This window comes from Paroedura picta, chromosome 1 (genome assembly GCF_049243985.1).
Source record: "Paroedura picta isolate Pp20150507F chromosome 1, Ppicta_v3.0, whole genome shotgun sequence".
NCBI classification, from domain to species: Eukaryota; Metazoa; Chordata; class Lepidosauria; order Squamata; family Gekkonidae; genus Paroedura; species Paroedura picta.
In genome coordinates this window covers 173,391,811-173,410,107 of record NC_135369.1, presented here as the reverse complement: position 1 = coordinate 173,410,107, position 18,297 = coordinate 173,391,811, and the positions used below count along the sequence as shown (strand labels likewise).

At 46.0% G+C, this 18,297-nt stretch overlaps 1 protein-coding gene across 4 annotated transcripts in view; it reads left to right on the top strand.

Moving 5' to 3' along the window:
* ATP7B (ATPase copper transporting beta) overlaps positions 1 to 18,297 on the top strand; it is a 56,416-nt gene that overhangs the window by 2,039 nt on the left and 36,080 nt on the right. For 2 of the 4 annotated variants that reach the window (XM_077312064.1, XM_077312082.1), the window contains exon 3: positions 14,445 to 14,573. In XM_077312064.1, coding sequence (XP_077168179.1) covers positions 14,445 to 14,573 — 129 coding nt within the window. Of the gene's footprint in view, positions 1 to 2,882; positions 2,973 to 14,244; positions 14,574 to 18,297 lie in introns of those variants that run through there. The other 2 variants (XM_077312072.1, XM_077312092.1) reach the window with 2 other exon arrangements.

The following is an 18,297-nucleotide window of genomic DNA, read 5'->3' as shown; positions in this document are numbered from 1 at the left end:
CATAAGGTACTTAATATATTGTACTTAATATAATGTGTGATCTCAAAGTTTGAGCAGTGTAGTCTCAAAAATAATCTGCTACACAAAATAATTTGGATTTTAATATTTTAAAAATGTAGAAAAAGTTGGTTTCCAAAGATAATACTTTTTAAATATACAAATGTGTCTTTTTAGCATGATGTTATTGTAACAACCCATTGTTACCTGTTTGTAGCAGTTTGTTTTAATAGTGCTGATTTCAATAAACAGTATAAATATTTCAATTTATGTTTTAAAATGATGTCAGCTTATTAAGTGATGACAAATCTATTTTGGCTCCTTGAAAACTGCTTGTTATGCATGTACTTTCTGATTCCGTATATGTATTTCCTGGGTAGAGAAGATTTCCTAATTGCATAAATACTTTTTAAAATACTTCCATGCGCTGACTGAAAGATTCGAATTGCCAGATGTTATAAAATTTGAATTTAGTAGTAGCAAATGTGAGTTTCTGGAGTGAGGGCACAAATATTTTGCTTATTTTTAATGGTGATTCAGGCTGAAATATTATTCTCCTGTTTAATAGTATACATGGGGCAGGAGAATTGTGCAGAGCCATTGAATAGCACCATTGGGAAGAGAAAGTGTGGTGAAATGACATTTCACCCACAAATATTTCATTCATTCATTCATTCATTCATTCATTCATTCATTCATTCATTCATTCATTCATTCATTCATTCATTCATTCATTCATTCGAGTTCTATACCACCCTTCCACATGGCTCAGGGCAGTTTACATACAACATGGGGGATACATGGAACGAATTAATACATAACATAAACAAATACAACAACAACAATCCAATAACGCAATTTCAGTGATCATAAACAATACAACAGGAATGGAACCCAGCCAAGGCCCCCGAGAGGACAGACTGGTTCAGGCCATGGAGGGATGTGTGAGGGGGGAACCTGTTGACTGTCTCAGGCAAATGCCTGGTGGTGGAGCTCCCTTTTGCAGGCCCTGCAGAATTTTGGGAGTTCGGACAGGACCATAATCTCTTCAGGGAGCTCTTTCCACCTGGTGGGGGCCAGGACAGAAAAAGTTCTGGCCCTCGTTGAAGACCGATGTGGTTCTTTGGGGCCAGGGATCACTAGCCAGTTGGCATTGGCAATGCTCTTTTGGGGGTATAGGCGGAGAAACGGTATCTTAGGTACACTGTATTTTTTTATCTATATTTTTTTAATTTGTATTTTTTAAAATTATCTTTATTTTTTAAAAACTGCAAGGCATTTTTTTTCAATTTGTACTCTATGCATCACAGGGGCTAATGTATTTATTTGTTTACTTTATATTTATTATTTATTTATTTATTTTTATTTGAAATTTTATACCGCCCTTCCCTACGGCTCTGGGTGGTTTACTTGGAACGTTGCACAAAATTACATAGAATATTATAGCAATCTATAACGTTGCACAAATTTCATAGAACATCACAACAATCTATCAGGTAACAATCACAACACAACATGAATAAATACTGATATACCCCTTGGGAGATAAAATTGTTCAGTCTGAGGGGGGGACCAGCAGATGTTCTGAGTTGGTCAGCCTCAAGTGAATGCCTGATGGAGGAGCTCCCCTTTGTAGGTCCTTTGGAAGTTTGGGCAGGGCTCTGATCTCCTCAGGGAGCTCGTTTTACCAGGTGGGGCCCGTGTTGAGGTCCAACGTGCTTCTCTGGGGTCAGGGATCCACAGCCAGTTAGAGTTGGCAGAGTGTAAGGCTCTTTTGGGGGTATACACAGGCAGGCAGTTTCTCAAACACACTGGGCCCAAACTGCATATGGCCTTAAAGGTGATTATCAAAACCTTAAGCTTAATCTGGAATTCAACCGGGAGCCACCCCAGTTGGAGTACCGGCTGGATGTGGGATCTCCATGATGTTTTAGTGAGAATCCTGGTCTCAGCATTCTGCACCAGTTGTATTTTCTGGATCAAGGATAAGGGTAGGCCTGCATAAAGCGAGTTGCAAAAGTCCAGTCTATTGGTGACCATCTCATGGATCACTGTGGTTAGGTGTTCTGGGATCAGGTAGGGCGCAAGTAGCTTGGCTTGGCGGAGGTTGTAAAATGCCAGCTGCGCTGCCTTTGTGACCTGGGCTTTCATTGTAAGGGAAGCATCCAGGATCACGCCCAGGTTCCTGGCGGAGTGCATCGCTGAGAACTGCACACTGTCCAGGGTGGGCAGACCCACTTCTTCCCAAGGTCCTGTTAAAAGCTGTTCTCACAGAGCAGTCTCTCTCAGAACTCTCCCTCTGCCACCTACCACACTGGGTGCCTGTTGTGTGGAGAGGAAGGGAAAGAGATTGTAAAATGCGTTGAGACTCTTTTGGGCAGTAAAAAACCGGGTGTAAAAACCAACTATTCTAGCCACAGTCACAGTTTTGCCGTACTTTCAGCCGCCTTTTGCTTACTTGTTCAAAGGAGGTAATGTGTCACTACTGGGAAGGGGGGAACACACATTCACCCACTAATCTATAGACTGATAGCATACAGCATCCTAGTTCAACAAAGCAGTTATTACTGTAAACATCGGAGCTCTGCTGTTTGTCTCCCTGCACAGAGTGTCTATAGGCCCAGGTTTGTAGCTTCACTTTTAGGAAGTCAAAGAGCAACTGCAGGATAAAAGAGCACAGAACAGGAAAAACTACTTGTGGGGTACAGGAGAAGTTGTGTACCTCTGAACGAAACTTATACAGGCTATTTCATGCAATCAGTCTGGTAAGTAATAAAGGCAAGTAGATTAATTGGGTACAAGTACATTCCCGTGATCATCATGTGATTTCCAAGTCTTGGTTGCCAAAGCTGTTGGCTTTGCTTTTCTCATGCTATGCATTGTGTACCGCACCCCGGGGGGAGCTACAGAAGTGTGTACACTTAGCTTCCGATATGCTTGGAAATCTGCTGGACCACAGAATTTTCAAATACAAAGTAAGTTTATGGATGCTCGGTTAAGATGTCTTGTGCTCCCTGATGAATGGTAGCTATGGAGATTCAGTGTGGTGTAGTGGCTAAGAGAGAGTGGTGGCCTCTAACTGGGAGAACTGGGATTGATTCCCCACTCCTCCAGATGCAGCCAGCTGGGTGACCTTGTGCCTGTCACAGTTCTCTCAGAGCTCTCGCAGCCCTTGCAGGGAACCTGTTGTGGAGAGAGAAAGGGAAAGCAATTGTAGGATGCTTTCAGACTTTTGGGTAGTGAAAAGCGGGATATAAAAACCAACTCTTCTGCTTTTACGATGCATAATGCTTCAGTTGCCCTAAGAGAAGAGCCTGTGATCCTAAGTAATTGTTTTGTATCAAGCCTCCTTGAACTTGGTGTGCCAGAGTTCTAAGTAAAGAGGCGTAGGCTTTGGCTGTCAATTTGGTTAAAGCAAGGGTGATATTTTAGGGCTGGGGAAGAGTTGCAAGTGGTTTGAGGATCACAGCTGCCGTGATCGTGCTGATATAGAACAGCTTCATACAAAACCGAGAAAATGGGTGTAAGCAGAACTCTTTAATGTTATAAAGCCTGCAAGATTGGACGAAGGAGAAAGCGTTGCAGGAAACAATTTTAATTTGGTCTGTTAATCCTGTTCGTATCCCTTTCAGGAGCTCAGAGCAATGTCTGTGAACTGGCTTTTTACACAAGAGTGCTATGAAGCTGGTAAAACTGCTTCTTAGCAGTGGTTCGTTCAAGCTCACTGCTATCCTAAGCAGAGCATAGAAGAGTGTAACTCTGTTTAGTGAGCTTCATGTTAGTAAGCTTCATGTTTGGCTAGGGTTTTGAACAAGGTCTCCCTGGTCAGTTCTCTATGCACCTCACTCCGTAGTGTCCAAATACATTATGGTGTTTGCGATCTTAGGTACTAGGGGAAAAAAACAGGGCATTATTTTTCCTGGACAAATACGGCAACATGAATTGGGGAGGAAGTAATAATCTCTTACAGTATGTCTATAGGAAGGGTTTTAAAACTGCTCCAGTGTGTGTATATAGAGATGTGGGGCAGAACATTGTCTAAATAAATAAACAGAAGATTTCCCAGTGCTTTATTTTGCTGAGGAACTTTTCTATCTGTAAACACTGATTATTTCATAAAATTAAGAACCACTGCCAATAGAATATCGGTCAAGCTTGGTTACAATCACTGTTTTTCAGATGATTCTCCATAGTAATTGTTTAACAGAGGACCCCCATAGATTCCCCCCTTTTCTTGCTTCCTTCTAGGGTTGCCAGCCTCTGGGTCACACCTGGAGACACCCTGGAACTAGAACAGATCTCCCAACAACACAGGTCAGATCCCCATTAAGGTTGCCACCTCCAGGTTGTGGTATCCATGGAGGCTTGGGAGGGTGAGATCTGGAGAGGAAAGGGATCTCAGGAGGGGATTAAGCTAGACATTCTGCCCTTCAAAGAAGATGTTTTCTCCAGGGAACTGATCTCTATCAGATTATCTTCAGTCAACACCTCGAAATTAGCATCCCTAGTTCCTTTGATGGAAATAGCAGCTTGGGAGAGTAGAGTCCATGGAATTATACCCCTCTGAAGTCCCTCTTCTCATCAAACCTTCCCCATGCTCCACCCACACAAATCTCTTAGAATATCTACTTGGGGCTGGCCACCTTATCGCCTTCCTACTCTTCCTTTCTATATCTGCCTGGGGAAACTGTGGCCCAGTTTTGTGATTCTGGCCATTGAGCCAGTGTCCTTGCATAGTAGAGAACCCCAAGAACTTGTGAGTTGGCACCTCTTCTTCCCTTCTATCCCCGTTCCCCTCACTATTTCCTCTTTCTCTCCCCTGGCAACCCCCATATCCTCTCCCCTTTTCCTGTCTCATTCCCTTCTCAGCCATCCGCCACCTACCTTTTATCTGTCCCATCTTCAGCTAGGTTTATTATTTATTTGCTTCCTTTATGCCTCACTTTTCTCTTCCAAAGCACCTCGTGGTGTTGCCCTCCTCTCATTTTTCTTGCACAACAACCTTGTGAGGTGGGCTATGCTGAAAGTTATGTGACCCACCTAAAATCACCCCAGGAGCTTCCAAAGGGAGATGGGGATTCGAACCTGGGTCCTCCCGACCATCCTCTGAAGTGCGAACTGATACACCACACTGGCTGTTGGACAATAGCAAGCCAAATAATAGAGCAGGACATTCAACACTATATACAGAAAAATTACAACCGCAAACTCTTAAGTTTTCCATAGTCTTCAAACACAAACCGTAATCTGCAGAAGCTTTGTGTTGAAGGGAGGGTGTCACATCACAAAATAATTTGCGTTACGTTCTTTATTGAGTATTCTGGTTTTCTGGCATCCTTTCTGCATTGTTGAACAATGGCAAACAGCCAAACCTAGTACAGTAATTCAAGTTACTTTTAGGTCTCGGGTTGCCATCCTCCAGGGAGGGACCGGGTTGTCTCCCAAAATTCCAACTGTATTCCAGATGGCAGAGATCAATCCTGGAGAAATTGACTGCTTTGGTCAGTGGATGTTGGCATTAGATTTGGCTGAGGCCTCTCTCCTCCCCAAACCCTGTCTTCAGACTCCACCACAAATATCTCCCGAAATTTCCCCATCTGGAGCTGGCAGGCCCCAATGAGTCCTCAAAGACCTCAGGCTTTCTCAACCAGGGTTTTGTGAAACCTTTGCGTTTCTTGATGGCCCTGGAAGGGTTTTCTGAATGGTTGAAAGTTAGTTTTTAATATATTTTTAAACATTTCTCAGGTGATATAACTATATGTGGTCATGTCAACCCACCTCCCCCTCCCCAAATGGCCAATGATGGGCCTGGAGGGGGCGTGAAGGGGAGGCCCTCCAGGTGGCCCTGTACACCGCGATGCTTCCCAACCATATTCTGCCCAGTCACACCAATTCTGGGGTTTCTTGAAGCCTGAACAATGTTTCAGGGGTTTCTCAATGGTAAAAGAGTACAGAAAGATTGTACTTCCTAGTATTGTCTCCTCAAGCTGTTCTGGCTCCCAAGCATCACCCTTCGCTGCTAACCTTCCGTATAGTCTGAAAAGTGTTTTTGACACCGAAGATTAGGTGCTTTTCTCTCAGGTAAACACCTTTAGTTCCCTCTAACACTCCTACTCAACCGGATCGTGTTTCTGTTGTGTGTCATCTTAAACCTGTCTCCCTCCGGTTGGTTCTCGTGTCCCTCGGGTCAGGTTGCAGGTCCATTGTCCCGAACACTTTGAAAATGCTTTTGTTGTGAGAGGAGCTAAGGGATTAGAAAAAGAGTTTTCCACCCTTCCCTTTTTTCAAGGTCAAGTTTCACATCTTTGTGGCATAACGAACTTTTTTGCCCAGGGTTCTGTCTGGAAGACCTGAGGAAGGGGGCAGCCTCCACTCAGCCACTGAGCTGCCATAGACTGGTCAAATTTTCAGCCTGGCCTAACTCGCAGGGTTGTTATGAAGAAGGAAATGATGGAGCAATATCCTGAGCTCTCTGCAGGAAGAGCTGTGGAGGAATGTTGGAGCTTTTGCACTGATGACTCTTTAGCTGTCTTGCCTTCCTGCATCATTACCAGATCTTTTAAAAAACTGATGGAGTAAACCAGGATTCCCGGTGAGGGGCCGAGGAACCCCAGCTTAGATGCTCTCGTGGTCTCTGAGCCGGGGAGGGGGCGGAGCCTGCACACCTACTCCTAATGTAACCCACCTCCTGTTCCTCCCTCCCTTAGTTCTCCTCAAGCCTGCCTGTTCATGTGGATGGTGATGTCACTTCTGGTGACATGCAACTTCCTGGAGGTGTGGCCAGTCGGCATCACTTCCGGGGCTCCTTGAAGCCTGAAAAATTATTTAAGGGGTCCTCCACGGTCAAAAGGTTGAAAAAGGCTGGAGTAAACTGTAAGAGCAAAGAGACCAGGACTGCTGCTAATTGCAGTGGCCATATGAGTCATTTAAGGAACCAATAAACTCAGGGGTTTTTGCTATAATTAATTAACCAGGTTTTTGTTTCAGCATGAGCTTTCGTGGCCTAGAACCCAACTCTTCAGCGTCACAAAGTTACCTTAAAGCTAAAAGTTTAATAACCCAACCTGGCTAGCCCAGACAAGCCCAATACTGTAAGATTTCGGAAGCTAAGCAGGCTCGGACCTGGTTAGCACTTAGAAGAAGACCTCCAAGGGATACCAGGGCAAACTACCTCTGAAGGTCTCTTTCCTGGCTGCTAGACAATATTAGGATCTCCTGGCCATATTACACTCATGCCATATGATAAATAATAAGCTAAAAGTGTAAATGGGGGAGGGAATGGGGAAATATGTAGGGCAAAGGACTAGAATCTGTTAGGACCGAGATGTCCAGTTTTCCATATTTGAGGGCCTAAATGACTGTGCCAGCTCTCTGTGTAGTTTGGAAAGGAAAAGATAAAGATGGAAAAGCAAAGAGATACCTGTGCTGGACGGTCTACGAAGACATCAGATGGAGTTGGAAGGGACCTCCGGGATCATCCAGTCCAACCCCCTGCAGAATGCATGAAACACAACTAACTGCCCACCCACAGTGACCCCATGTCCATGTCCATGAAAGAAGGAGGCACCCAGTATGTTAAGAGCCTGAGTTGAAGTCCAGCTTGCAGCCCAAATTACTAGTTCTAAAGCCAGGTTAGTTACTAGTTGCAGACTCAAATGACTAGTATTAAAGCCAGGTTAGTTATACAGTTTTGGATCCATGGGATAAAATGGGTTCTTTTAAAAGAACAGAAGATTATAACATAGGATGAAAGAATACTGGGGGTGGGGCGTTTGATAAACTTATCAGAAGAAAACTGTAGAACGAACAGAATGGTGCAACAGGAAGGGAAGTTCTTGATTGAATTATCATTTGGAATTACAAAACACGAGACATGCAGATGGGTCAGATTTGGGAGGAAATTTGGGGACAATGGGAAGATTTGACTTGGAGATTCCACACTGTCACAAGACGCAATGTTCAAATTGTGTTAATGGTCACTGATTACGTATCTCGTAAAAGAGAGTACAAAGAGAGGCATTTTTCTTCTAGCCTGGCATGGCTAGTTGCTTTTGTCCTATCGGCACTCCCCGATTTATCAGGAGCACCTTCGGAGCTTTGCTGCAGTCATTCCGGCAAGAGTCTACTTGGGACACGAAGCATGGTTACCCCCCTCATCCAAGGCCTTAAGAGTGCACAGATTTGGAATTAGTGAGTGAGTTACACTTAGAGTATGAGGAAAACTCCAAATAATATCAATTTATTATTGACAAAACCCAACTCTCACAACCAATAACCTCGCAAGTATGGGCAAAGGATAATAATCTGTAGAACAACAGAACAGTGACTAGTCATTGTGGGTTAGAGTCACGAGAATGTTGGTCCCTAGGATTTTGGGGGTGAGTACAATTCTTACCCCCTTGTGTCCTAGCCTAGGGATTGAATGTTTGATAGTTGTGGGAGGGAATGGCTGAGATCTCTGGTCCTGTGACCTGTATTCCCATTATCCCTTTTGCCCAGCAGAAGACCTGTGCCAATCCCTTTGCTGTGAAGGAACACTGGAGACAATGACCAAGGTTCTTGCTGCAAGCCTGTACTTGCACATATGCTCTGTCATGGGCACACCTGCCGCACATCTGGATGAGCCGCCAGAGGGCAGACCGGAGGCGTAGTTGACCTTGATGCACTGTCTGGCCCATGCTTACTCCTGGTGCTGCCTGGAGATCTGGCCAGGGAGGATCACATTGAGATTTGGGGCCCAGGGTGGCCAAACTGTGGCTGCCCAGATGTCCGTGGACTACAATTCCCATGAACCCCTGCCAGAGGATGAGCGGCCTAGTCCCAGCTAAGCTCCCACCCCGCCTTACATGTCAGCACCCTGAAGACCCAGAGGGAAAGATCCCTCTAGCCTAGAGCAGTGGTCCCCAACCTTTTTGAGGCTGGGGACCGGCAGCAGCAGGGAGGGCAATTGCCCGGCTGCACATACCATGCATGCGTGGCTGCGTACGTGCATTGTGCATGCGCAGCCGAAATCGCACATGCACGAAAGTGCAGCGAATGCACGATTTCAGCCATGCATGCGCAGTGTGCGTGCGCAGCCCTGCTTCCCTCTCCCCCCCTCCCGCAGTAAGAAGCTTCCCGGGCCACAAGCTTGCTGCAGGGGGTCGGGGAGAGGGAGCCGCAGCCTGGTGCCAGGGCCTTCACGGCCTGGCACCGGGCTGCAGCCCGGTGGTTGGGGACCACTAGCCTAGAGGACATGCCGGAGCAGCATCAATGGGAATGGCATACAAGTCTGACAGCTGTCAGAAGACCAGCTCGGCTGTCAGCACACTGTCAGTCCCAGTGGGGTACAGCTGAGACTCCTTCCTGGAGGATGACTAGACCCACCTGCAAGCCCTCCAGCTGAAGGCTACTCCACCCAGCCTTGGCGTATTTCAGGAGAGGCTTGAGGAAAGTTTCTCCATGGGTGCAACATGTACGTTTCTTGCCTGTCTTCCTAGATACTCGGTGTTCTGGTTCACTGTCGAAGCTCTGCTTGATTGATTCCTGGTTCCTGACTTTGGCTTTGACTCCTCATTTAGTTCCTGGTTCCTGACTTCAGCTTGGCTTGACTTTGTTCCCATTGTCACGAACCTAGGATTCTGTTGCATAGGCGAGACCCTCTTTTGACTAAGTCCAACACGCCTCTTGTGGCGCAGAGTGGTAAGCAGCAGAAATGCTGTCTGAAGCTCTGCCCATGAGGTTGGGAGTTCGATCCCAGCAGCCGGCTCAAGGTAGACTCAGCCTTCCATCCTTCCGAGGTCGGTAAAATGCGTACCCAGCTTGCTGGGGGGTAAACGGTAATGACTGGGGAAGGCACTGGCAAACCACCCCGTATTGAGTCTGCCATGAAAACGCTGGAGGGCGTCACCCTGAGGGTCAGGCATGACTCGGTGCTTGCACAGGGGATACCTTTACCTTTATCTTTAACACGACTCCAAGGAGTAAAAAATAAACTAAGGTCTTTATTGAAGGTATCCACAATGCATAACAGGAATCTCAGGGAATGTAATTGACAGAGGCAAAGAACTATAATCTATTCAGCCTTACGTAGGGCTGAAACGACAGGCGGGAATATTAGTTCACACCGGAGTGGCCTTTGATCTTTTAGGCGGGAACTCTGGAGAACTCTAGTCTTTTTCTCGGGATGCTAAGACAGGGGTAGTCAACCTGTGGTCCTCCAGATATTCATGGACTACAATTCCCATGAGCCCCTGCCAGCAAATGCTGGCAGGGGCTCATGGGAATTGTAGTCCGTGAACATCTGGAGGACCACAGGTTGACTACCCCCGTGCTAAGAGACTTCCAGCTGGCCTTTTGTCTTTCACCTTTGAACCAAGGACACTGACTGAGGAACGGCCACTGTGCCAACAGTTGTAAACCAGGGATGCAGAAACCTAAGGAATGTGAGGGAAACACAATGTGTTGCTGACCCATGAAACCAAGTCTCCCGGGCATAGAGTCATGTGACAGCCAGCTCCTGATCTCAGCTTCTTCCTTGACTCCGTTCCTGACTCTGGATTCTGATCCGGCTTTCAAGTCCGTTCCCCGGCTACTCAACCACAGTACGGCTTTGACTCCGCTCCATGCCCCGCCCCCCTTCGTCAAATGTCTCCCTCATCTTTAGAATGTTCTCCCCAAATAAATCTCCTTGAGTGCCAATTAAGTTCTCATCTTCATTTAAAAGGGTTTCTCCCTGGAAAAGGACCCCCCCCCCCAAGCATCAGTGAAAAGATTCTGCAGTTACCCGGCCTCTTCCTGATATATTCAAACGCCCCATAATTCCCCTTGAGAAATCCATGTCAGAAAACAAATCCTTCCCAGCTCCTGATGAAATTGGGCTAGCCTGGGTCGTCCAGGTACACTACTGTCTCTCAAATATCCCCTCCCCCCTGCACCAATAATACTGTAGTGTAACTCCGTGGTCCCCAACCTTTTTGTCACCGGGGACCACTCAACGCTTGACAATTTTACTGAGGCCCGGTGGGGGGGGGGGTAGTTTACTCCTCTACTCTCAACCAGTACCCTAACGCTCTCTGATCGCTATGGTAATGTTTAAACATCTCTTCAAAATAAGATACAGACAGGGCACAACAATGAACATAAGGAACATTTTATTTTCATGGAAATTTTAACTCATGACAATGACAAATCAATGGGAACCCTGAGCTTGTTTCTCTGCAACGAGATAGTCCCATCTGGGAGTGATGGGAGACAAGGACACCCGAAGTGTGTTGTAAAGGGCCGGGGGGGGGGGGATGAAGTAAAGGACGGGGGGGGAAGGCGTCCTTTGGAGCCCACCTCCAATTAGTCAACGGACCACATGTGGTCCGCTGTCCACAGGTTGGGGATCCGTACTGTAGTGTAACTCATCCATGCATAATAGGAAGATATTCTGACCCCTGCCCTTAGAATCTGGCTAGGTATACACTCCACTGAAGGGCACTGTGTGACTTCCAGTTACAAAAATAAAACACCAAGTCCATCCAAACGGGCGCATTTGCGTGTGTCGAAATGCCTTGTTTGCATTTCTGTCTGGAAACTGGCTAGAAGTAGAGCATACACAGCCATCTCCTAATTCAACAGGGAGACTAAAACATGCAAACTGGTCTTCCTGGAGAAGGAAAGAGCCATTGCCCTTCATGTCTCCCAGTGTCCTGCAGGGCCTGGGGCAGTTCCACATCCGCATTCCTCATCAAGCCTTGCTATTGTGTTTGGGGCTGGAGGATCGTATTGTGTTTCCAGAAACGAAAATGCTATTATTTGGGGGTTGGGAAAGTTTCTAGAGCAGAAGCGCAGTCTTGAGGACCATGCACAGTCTACCTAACAAAACTAAACGTTCATTTATATTGTACGTAAAAGAAGAGGACCGCACCCCCAAGGTATAAAGGTCCTACTGTGCCCAAAGGCAGAGGAGCTAGAATCGGAAGCATCCTTTTTTAAAACAGGCTTTACTGTCCTGGTATTCATAGAGATAAGGAAATTCCCTTTATTACGTTTTGTCAAGGTTTTTCTTCGTGCGGGCTCTTTGCTTCTCTCTCTCCCACGGTTAAGAGAGGAGGACTCTAAAATGGAGATTTGATTCCCCACTCCGCCACTCGAAGCCGTCTGGGTCAGTCACAGTTCTATCAAAGCTCTCTCAGCCGCACCTACCTCACAGGGTGTATGTTGTGTGGAAAGGTAAAGGTATCCCCTGTGCAAGCACCGAGTCATGTCTGACCCTTGGGGTGACGCCCTCTAGCGATTTCTTGGCAGATGCAATACAGGGTGGTTTGCCAGTGCCTTCCCCAGTCATTACTGTTTACCCCCCAGCAGCAAGCTGGGTACTCATTTTACCGACCTCGGAAGGATGGAAGGCTGAGTCAACCTTGAGCCGGCTGCTGGGATCGAACTCCCAACCTCATGAGCAAAACTTTCAGGCGGCTGCCTTACCACTCTGCGCCACAAGAGGCTCTTTGTGTGGAAAGGAGGGGAACGTAATTGTAATCTGCTTTGAGACTCCTTCGGGTAGTAAAAAAAGCCAGGCATTAAAAACACCTCTTCTTCTTTAGAGTGTTTCTGAAATGTTTCACTCATGTTTTCCTTCACTCTTCGATAGGGAATTTCATATGCATAATGTAGGCAAGTTAACGATCTGGTAGAGTCATTCTCATGTGCAAGTTCAAGTTGCTTGGTTGAAAACAAACAGCAATCTGGTCTTCCACTTCTAAGACCGGCCAAGGCTGCCCTTGTTTAGTGAATTAGATGAGCCATGGAAAGGAGCTTGAATTTCGCATGGAGATTTGTTCTGGAGGGAAGATGCTACTGAAATGGGTGATGCTTGAGAGACAAGAAAGAGCCAAACTAGGGAGCAGATCCCAGAGGAAGCCATTTCGTTGCAACAGGGTTGTGTCAAGTAGTAATCTAAATTTATATGGATTTATTGGAGACTGGCTTTATAATCCTATGCAGAGTTACTTGCATCGAATCCCATGTAAATCAGTGAGTCTCGGTGGTAGCAGAAAGTGTTGAAAAGTCATCACTGACTTGTGGGTGACCCTGATAAGGTTTTCAAGAGACCAACAGAAGAGTAGGTTTTTATACCCCACTTTTCTCTACTTTAAGGAGTCTCGAAGCCGTTTACAATCACATTCTCTCTCTCTCCCTACAACAGACACTTTACAAGGTAGGTGGGGATGAGAGAGCTCTGGGAGAACAGTGATTGGCCCAAGGTTATCCATTATAATTCATGTGGAGGAGTAGGGAATCAACTCCAGTTTCTCCAGTTTAGAATCCTCCACTCTTAGCCTCTACACCATGCCTTTGAGTAGCAAACCAGACTTCCTTTGTAGTCTCCTCCACCTACAAACCAGAGCTGACCCTGCTTAACTTCTGAGATCTGACAAGATCAGTTTAGCCTGGGCCATCCCGGTCCAGGATATTGGCATTTGCAAGACCTGCAGTGTGCGTGACTGAACAGAATATGGAGAATGCCCTGCAGGGGACATTGAAGGAAATATGTATTTAGCATACTTAGACTGGGAACTTCCTGATATTTTTCATATGCTCTCCTCTGATTGGCTCATTGGAGACTTCCTGCTCCTTGGAACACACTTCCTCCCTGCTTGCCAACAGGACAGAATGAATGCAGAACAGTTAGACTGTAGTATTCTCTCTTCTCTTTCTATACAAAGTTGATTCTCCTGTCTAAATAAAACTATTCTTTTAAGCAGCCTGTTGCTCTGCCTCTCTTGCATGTTTAAACTCTGCCAACACAGGCTAAGTCTTCAGCCAAAATACCTCTGCACAGGGCTTTCTTAGGGGCGTGCATTCTCTGCCACCCGGCGAAATAGGAAAGCCACAGGGTGTATAGCCCTCGTATTTTAAAACAAGACTCTGCAAATAAATAGAGATAATGTGCCCAGTGCTAGTTTCTCGATGTTTTGGACATGCACTTTAGAAAGGTGAACATTTGTCCGGTGGAGTTAATTATACACCGGGTTGCCTCATTCCGGTCATGTTTGACAAAGTTGTGAAAGGCAGCCTTGACTGAGGACATGGGAGAACCGTGTGCAAAGTTGAATCGTGTGCCATGCATTTTCTCGCTGTGTGAAAGATCAGCAATTGGTGGGAAATGCACCAACCTGTTTGGAAAAGTACACAGCCAGGCACAAACACCCCCCCTCCCCACCGGTTTACAAAAAAAAGACAAGGAGAGTTAATCTGGGCTCACAGGAAAATGTAGAGATCATGGAGGGGGGGCGGGGGAGTTGATCCAGTCATACCTTGAATAGCTCCTTGCAAGCATTTTCTTTTTCTCGCTTGGCTGGCCGGTGTTTTAAAAGGACGAAGGCATGGAAATGGAAACCATGAGTTATTTGAGAGACAGCCAGTCCTCGCTTGCAACGTTAAACCACAAAAACATAACTCTGGTGTCTGTCTCCAAACAGCCGTTGTCTAAAAATCTCCATGGGCTGGAGGATGGAGGATGTCCTATGAAGACAAGCAGGCTGTTTCAGAAAGAGGAAAACTCTTCCTTCCATCAGTCCCCAGAAAAACTAGGAAGCTGTGGCAGACAGGTCAGTTTAAGGGGACAGGGGACAATCCACTGAATGTGTTTGTAATCTGCTTATGTTCAGATTTGGGTTTGGGTTTTTTAAAACCAAAACAGAGAAATGGCATTTGAAAAGCTCTAAGCTTCCTTCATGTGCAAAGAGTATCAGATGCTCCTAGAATGAATAAATTGCTAGTGAATCGTTTACGTGTACGTTCCTGGATCCATGGTGAGCTCTAACTTTGAAAAGCTTCAGTACCATGACCTTTTCTCTTTGGCCGCCGGAGAATAAAACGTCTCCCTTTCTGCCATAGAGGATTTGCTAGCTAATTACCTAAATGACTTGAATTACCGGCAGGGGCTAGCAAACTCCTTGTAAAGCAGCTTCTTCCAGGAGCTGCTAAGCATCAGTTTGTGGGTAGCATAGAAACTGAAAATAATGGCAATTGCTTCGTAATGAGAGAAAAGCTGCTTATGAGAAACTGATCGTGGCCGTTCTCCTTGCTGGGGCAACAGATTGCAGCCTTTGGCACGAGAGCCAAGCGTCTTGAATTTGTCTCTAAATCTGTTGATGTGGCTTTGAGACCTTTTGTTTTTTGTTGTCAATCGCAGCCGATTTACGGCTATTCGCCCCTTTGCCCCCAGGTTTTCAAGGCGAGAGGCTTTCAGAGGTTGTTTGACATTGCCTGTCTCCTATCCCAATATTAACCAGAAGAGAAGAAGAAGAGTTGGTTCTTATATGCTGCTTTTCTCTACCTGAAGGAGTCTCAAAGCGGCTTACATTCGCCTTCCCTTTCCTCTCCCCACAACAGACACCCTGCGAGGGAGGTAAGGCTGAGAGAGCCCTGAGATTAAGAAGAAGAGCTGGTTCTTATATGCTGCTTTTCTCTACCCGAAAGAGGCTCAAAGCAGCTTACATTCACCTTTCCTTTCCTCTCCCCACAACAGACACCCTGTGAGGGAGGTGAGGCTGAGAGAGCCCTGACATTACTGCTTGGTCAGAACAGCTTTATCAGTGCTGTGATGAGCCCAAGGTCACCCAGCTGGCTGCATGTGGGGGAGCAGGGGATCAAACCCGTCTCACCAGATTAGAAGTCCATACTCTTAGCCACTACACCAAGCAGAGCCAACCCCTGCTTAGCTTCCGAGGTCTGTCTAGCCTTAGCACAGGGATTCCCAACCAGGATTCTGGGGAACCCTGGGGTTATGCAAGAGCTCCCCAGGGGTTATATGGCCTTTCCCAGAATTCCCGATGGCCACTGACATCACTAGACATCACTGGGTCCCACTTACCCTGCAGGTGTAGTCTCTTGCTCCACGATGGTAAATGATTGATTGGCTGAATCTTACACCTCTGAAGGGGCATGTCACCGCTTCTGGGGTTCCTTGAAGCCTGAAAAATATTTGAAAAGGCTGGAACTCAGTGGCACATATAATGTAGATGGTATTTTTAACATGTTTAGGGCAGGCTACCTTGCACTAAGCGTTGTTGTAACCCTCCCCGTTTTAGAACTTAAGCCTCAAATATATTTCAGTTTAAATAACACAGTGTCATTTTCATCAGGTGAATCAGAGTCCAGTAGCACCTTTAAGACCAACAAAGATGCATTCAGGGCGTGAGCTTTCAAGTGCAAGCACTCTTTGTGAAACTAAGAACTCCTTACATGACCGTGGGAATATATAGCAATAATTAATTCTGTTACATTAGTAAACTATGTCACACATCCGAATACACACAGTTTACTAATGTAGGAGAATTAATTATTGCTATATATTCCCACGGTCATGTAAGCAGTTCTTAGTCTCACGAAGAGTGCTTGCACTCGGAAGCTCACGCCCTGAATAAACCTTTGTTGGTCGGTCTTAAAGGTGCTACTGGATTCTAATTCTATTGTGCTACTTCAGACCAACACAGCTACCCATTTGAATTTTCATCAGGTGTTATTACATTTGCCTCTTGGGTTACCTTGCGCTTTTGCTGGGTTTTGCCATCATGCCAATGTCCGTTGCTTTGAGAACCAGGTGGCACATTTTGCCTCACCAACAGCTTGTTGTTCAGCTGTTTAACACGTAGCTAAGTCTGAAAACGTGGCTTTGGGCATGCTCCCTCTTGAAGCTGAGGTGCTTTTGCACAACGGGTCAAATCAAAGTTGCAAACTACGGTAGGCAGACAATGTTTTCTGTGCTTCCGAACGGAAAGGCTGGCCGAGACGTTATACAGCAGATGCAGGATTGGATTTCTTGAGATCAGTATTTTGACTCTCCACAAAAACTAAGAATTGGATCAGAGAGGCAAGGTGTTTTTTCATCCTCCTAGAGCATCTATTAGCCCCCAGATGGGGAGAATGGAAGATGGGTGCCTTAGCATCTGCATGATGTTTGCATTAATTAAATGAATACAGAACTTACACAAGATAGTCTAAAATCCATACAGGAGAACAGTGGTCCAGTGTTGGCTGTGACTAGTAAAGGCCAAGAAGGTAGGGTTTACCTTGCTGGGAGCGCTTAAATATGCAGAGGAGTAGAGCACCGGCTACTTAAAGAGTCAGTACCTTTATTGAGAATTGAAACAACTTTGTAAGGAAGGAGGGAAAGAGAGAGAATGATTAATTGTTGTTCTTCATCTAAGGCAGTCAGGGAGGAAATGTGCTCAAAGGGGTATCATCTGGGCATGGAAGATTTAGCTACATGGTTAGGAAAGGCCAAGGGATGTATAAATATTCTCTACATTATTTTATCTATAAAATATGTTTTTAAAAAGGATTTATATTAGATTTATATTAATATGCAATGAGCCTCTTGTGGTGCAGAGTGGTAAGGCAGCAGACAAGCAGTCTGAAGCTCTGCCCATGAGGCTGGGAGTTCAATCCCAGCGGCTGGCTCAAGGTTGACTCAGCCTTCCATCCTTCCGAGGTCGGTAAAATGAGTACCCAGCTTGCTGCTGGGGGGGTTAACGGTAATGACTGGGGAAGGCACTGGCAAGGCCACCCTGTATTGAGTCTGCCATGAAAACGCTGGAGGGCGTCACCCCAAGGGTCAGACATGACCCAGTGCTTGCACAGGGGATACCTTTACCTTTTTACATGTAAAATAATGTTAAAAAATATTTAAACATCCCATTGCCTTTCCTAACCATGTCACTAAGACTTCCCCAATAAACCTTCAAATTCTCCAACCCGTCTCATGCTTCGCTATTGCCCCTTTCTCCACAGTAGGTATCTACCCCTGAGTTAGACAAACATAAATTGGGAGGGGGATGTTGGCAGAGTTTGAATATGCAGCTAGAGTAAAGCACCAGGATGCTTAATGAATAGTTCTATTTATGAAGATAAACAGGTATGTATAGAAAGAGATAGAGATCCAACTAAGTTTGGTGTAGTGGTTAGGAGTGTGGACTTCTAATCTGGCAAGCCGGGTTCGATTCTGCATTCCCCCACAAGGAGCCAGCTGGGTGACCTTGGGCTACCCACAGCACTGATAAAGCTTTTCTGACCGAGCAGAGATATCAGGGCTCTCTCAGCCTCACCCACCTCACAGGGTGTCTGTTGTGGGGAGAGGAAAGGGAAGGCGACTGTAAACCACTTTGAGCCTCCTTCAGGTAGGGAAAAGCAGCATGTAAGAACCAACTCTTCTTCTTCTTCTAACTGTTTGTTGTTCTGGAGGCAAGCAGGGGGAAACATGCTCAAACAAGCAGGAAGTCCCATGTTGAGCCAATCAAGGCACAGACGAAAAGTATTTGAAAATCATGA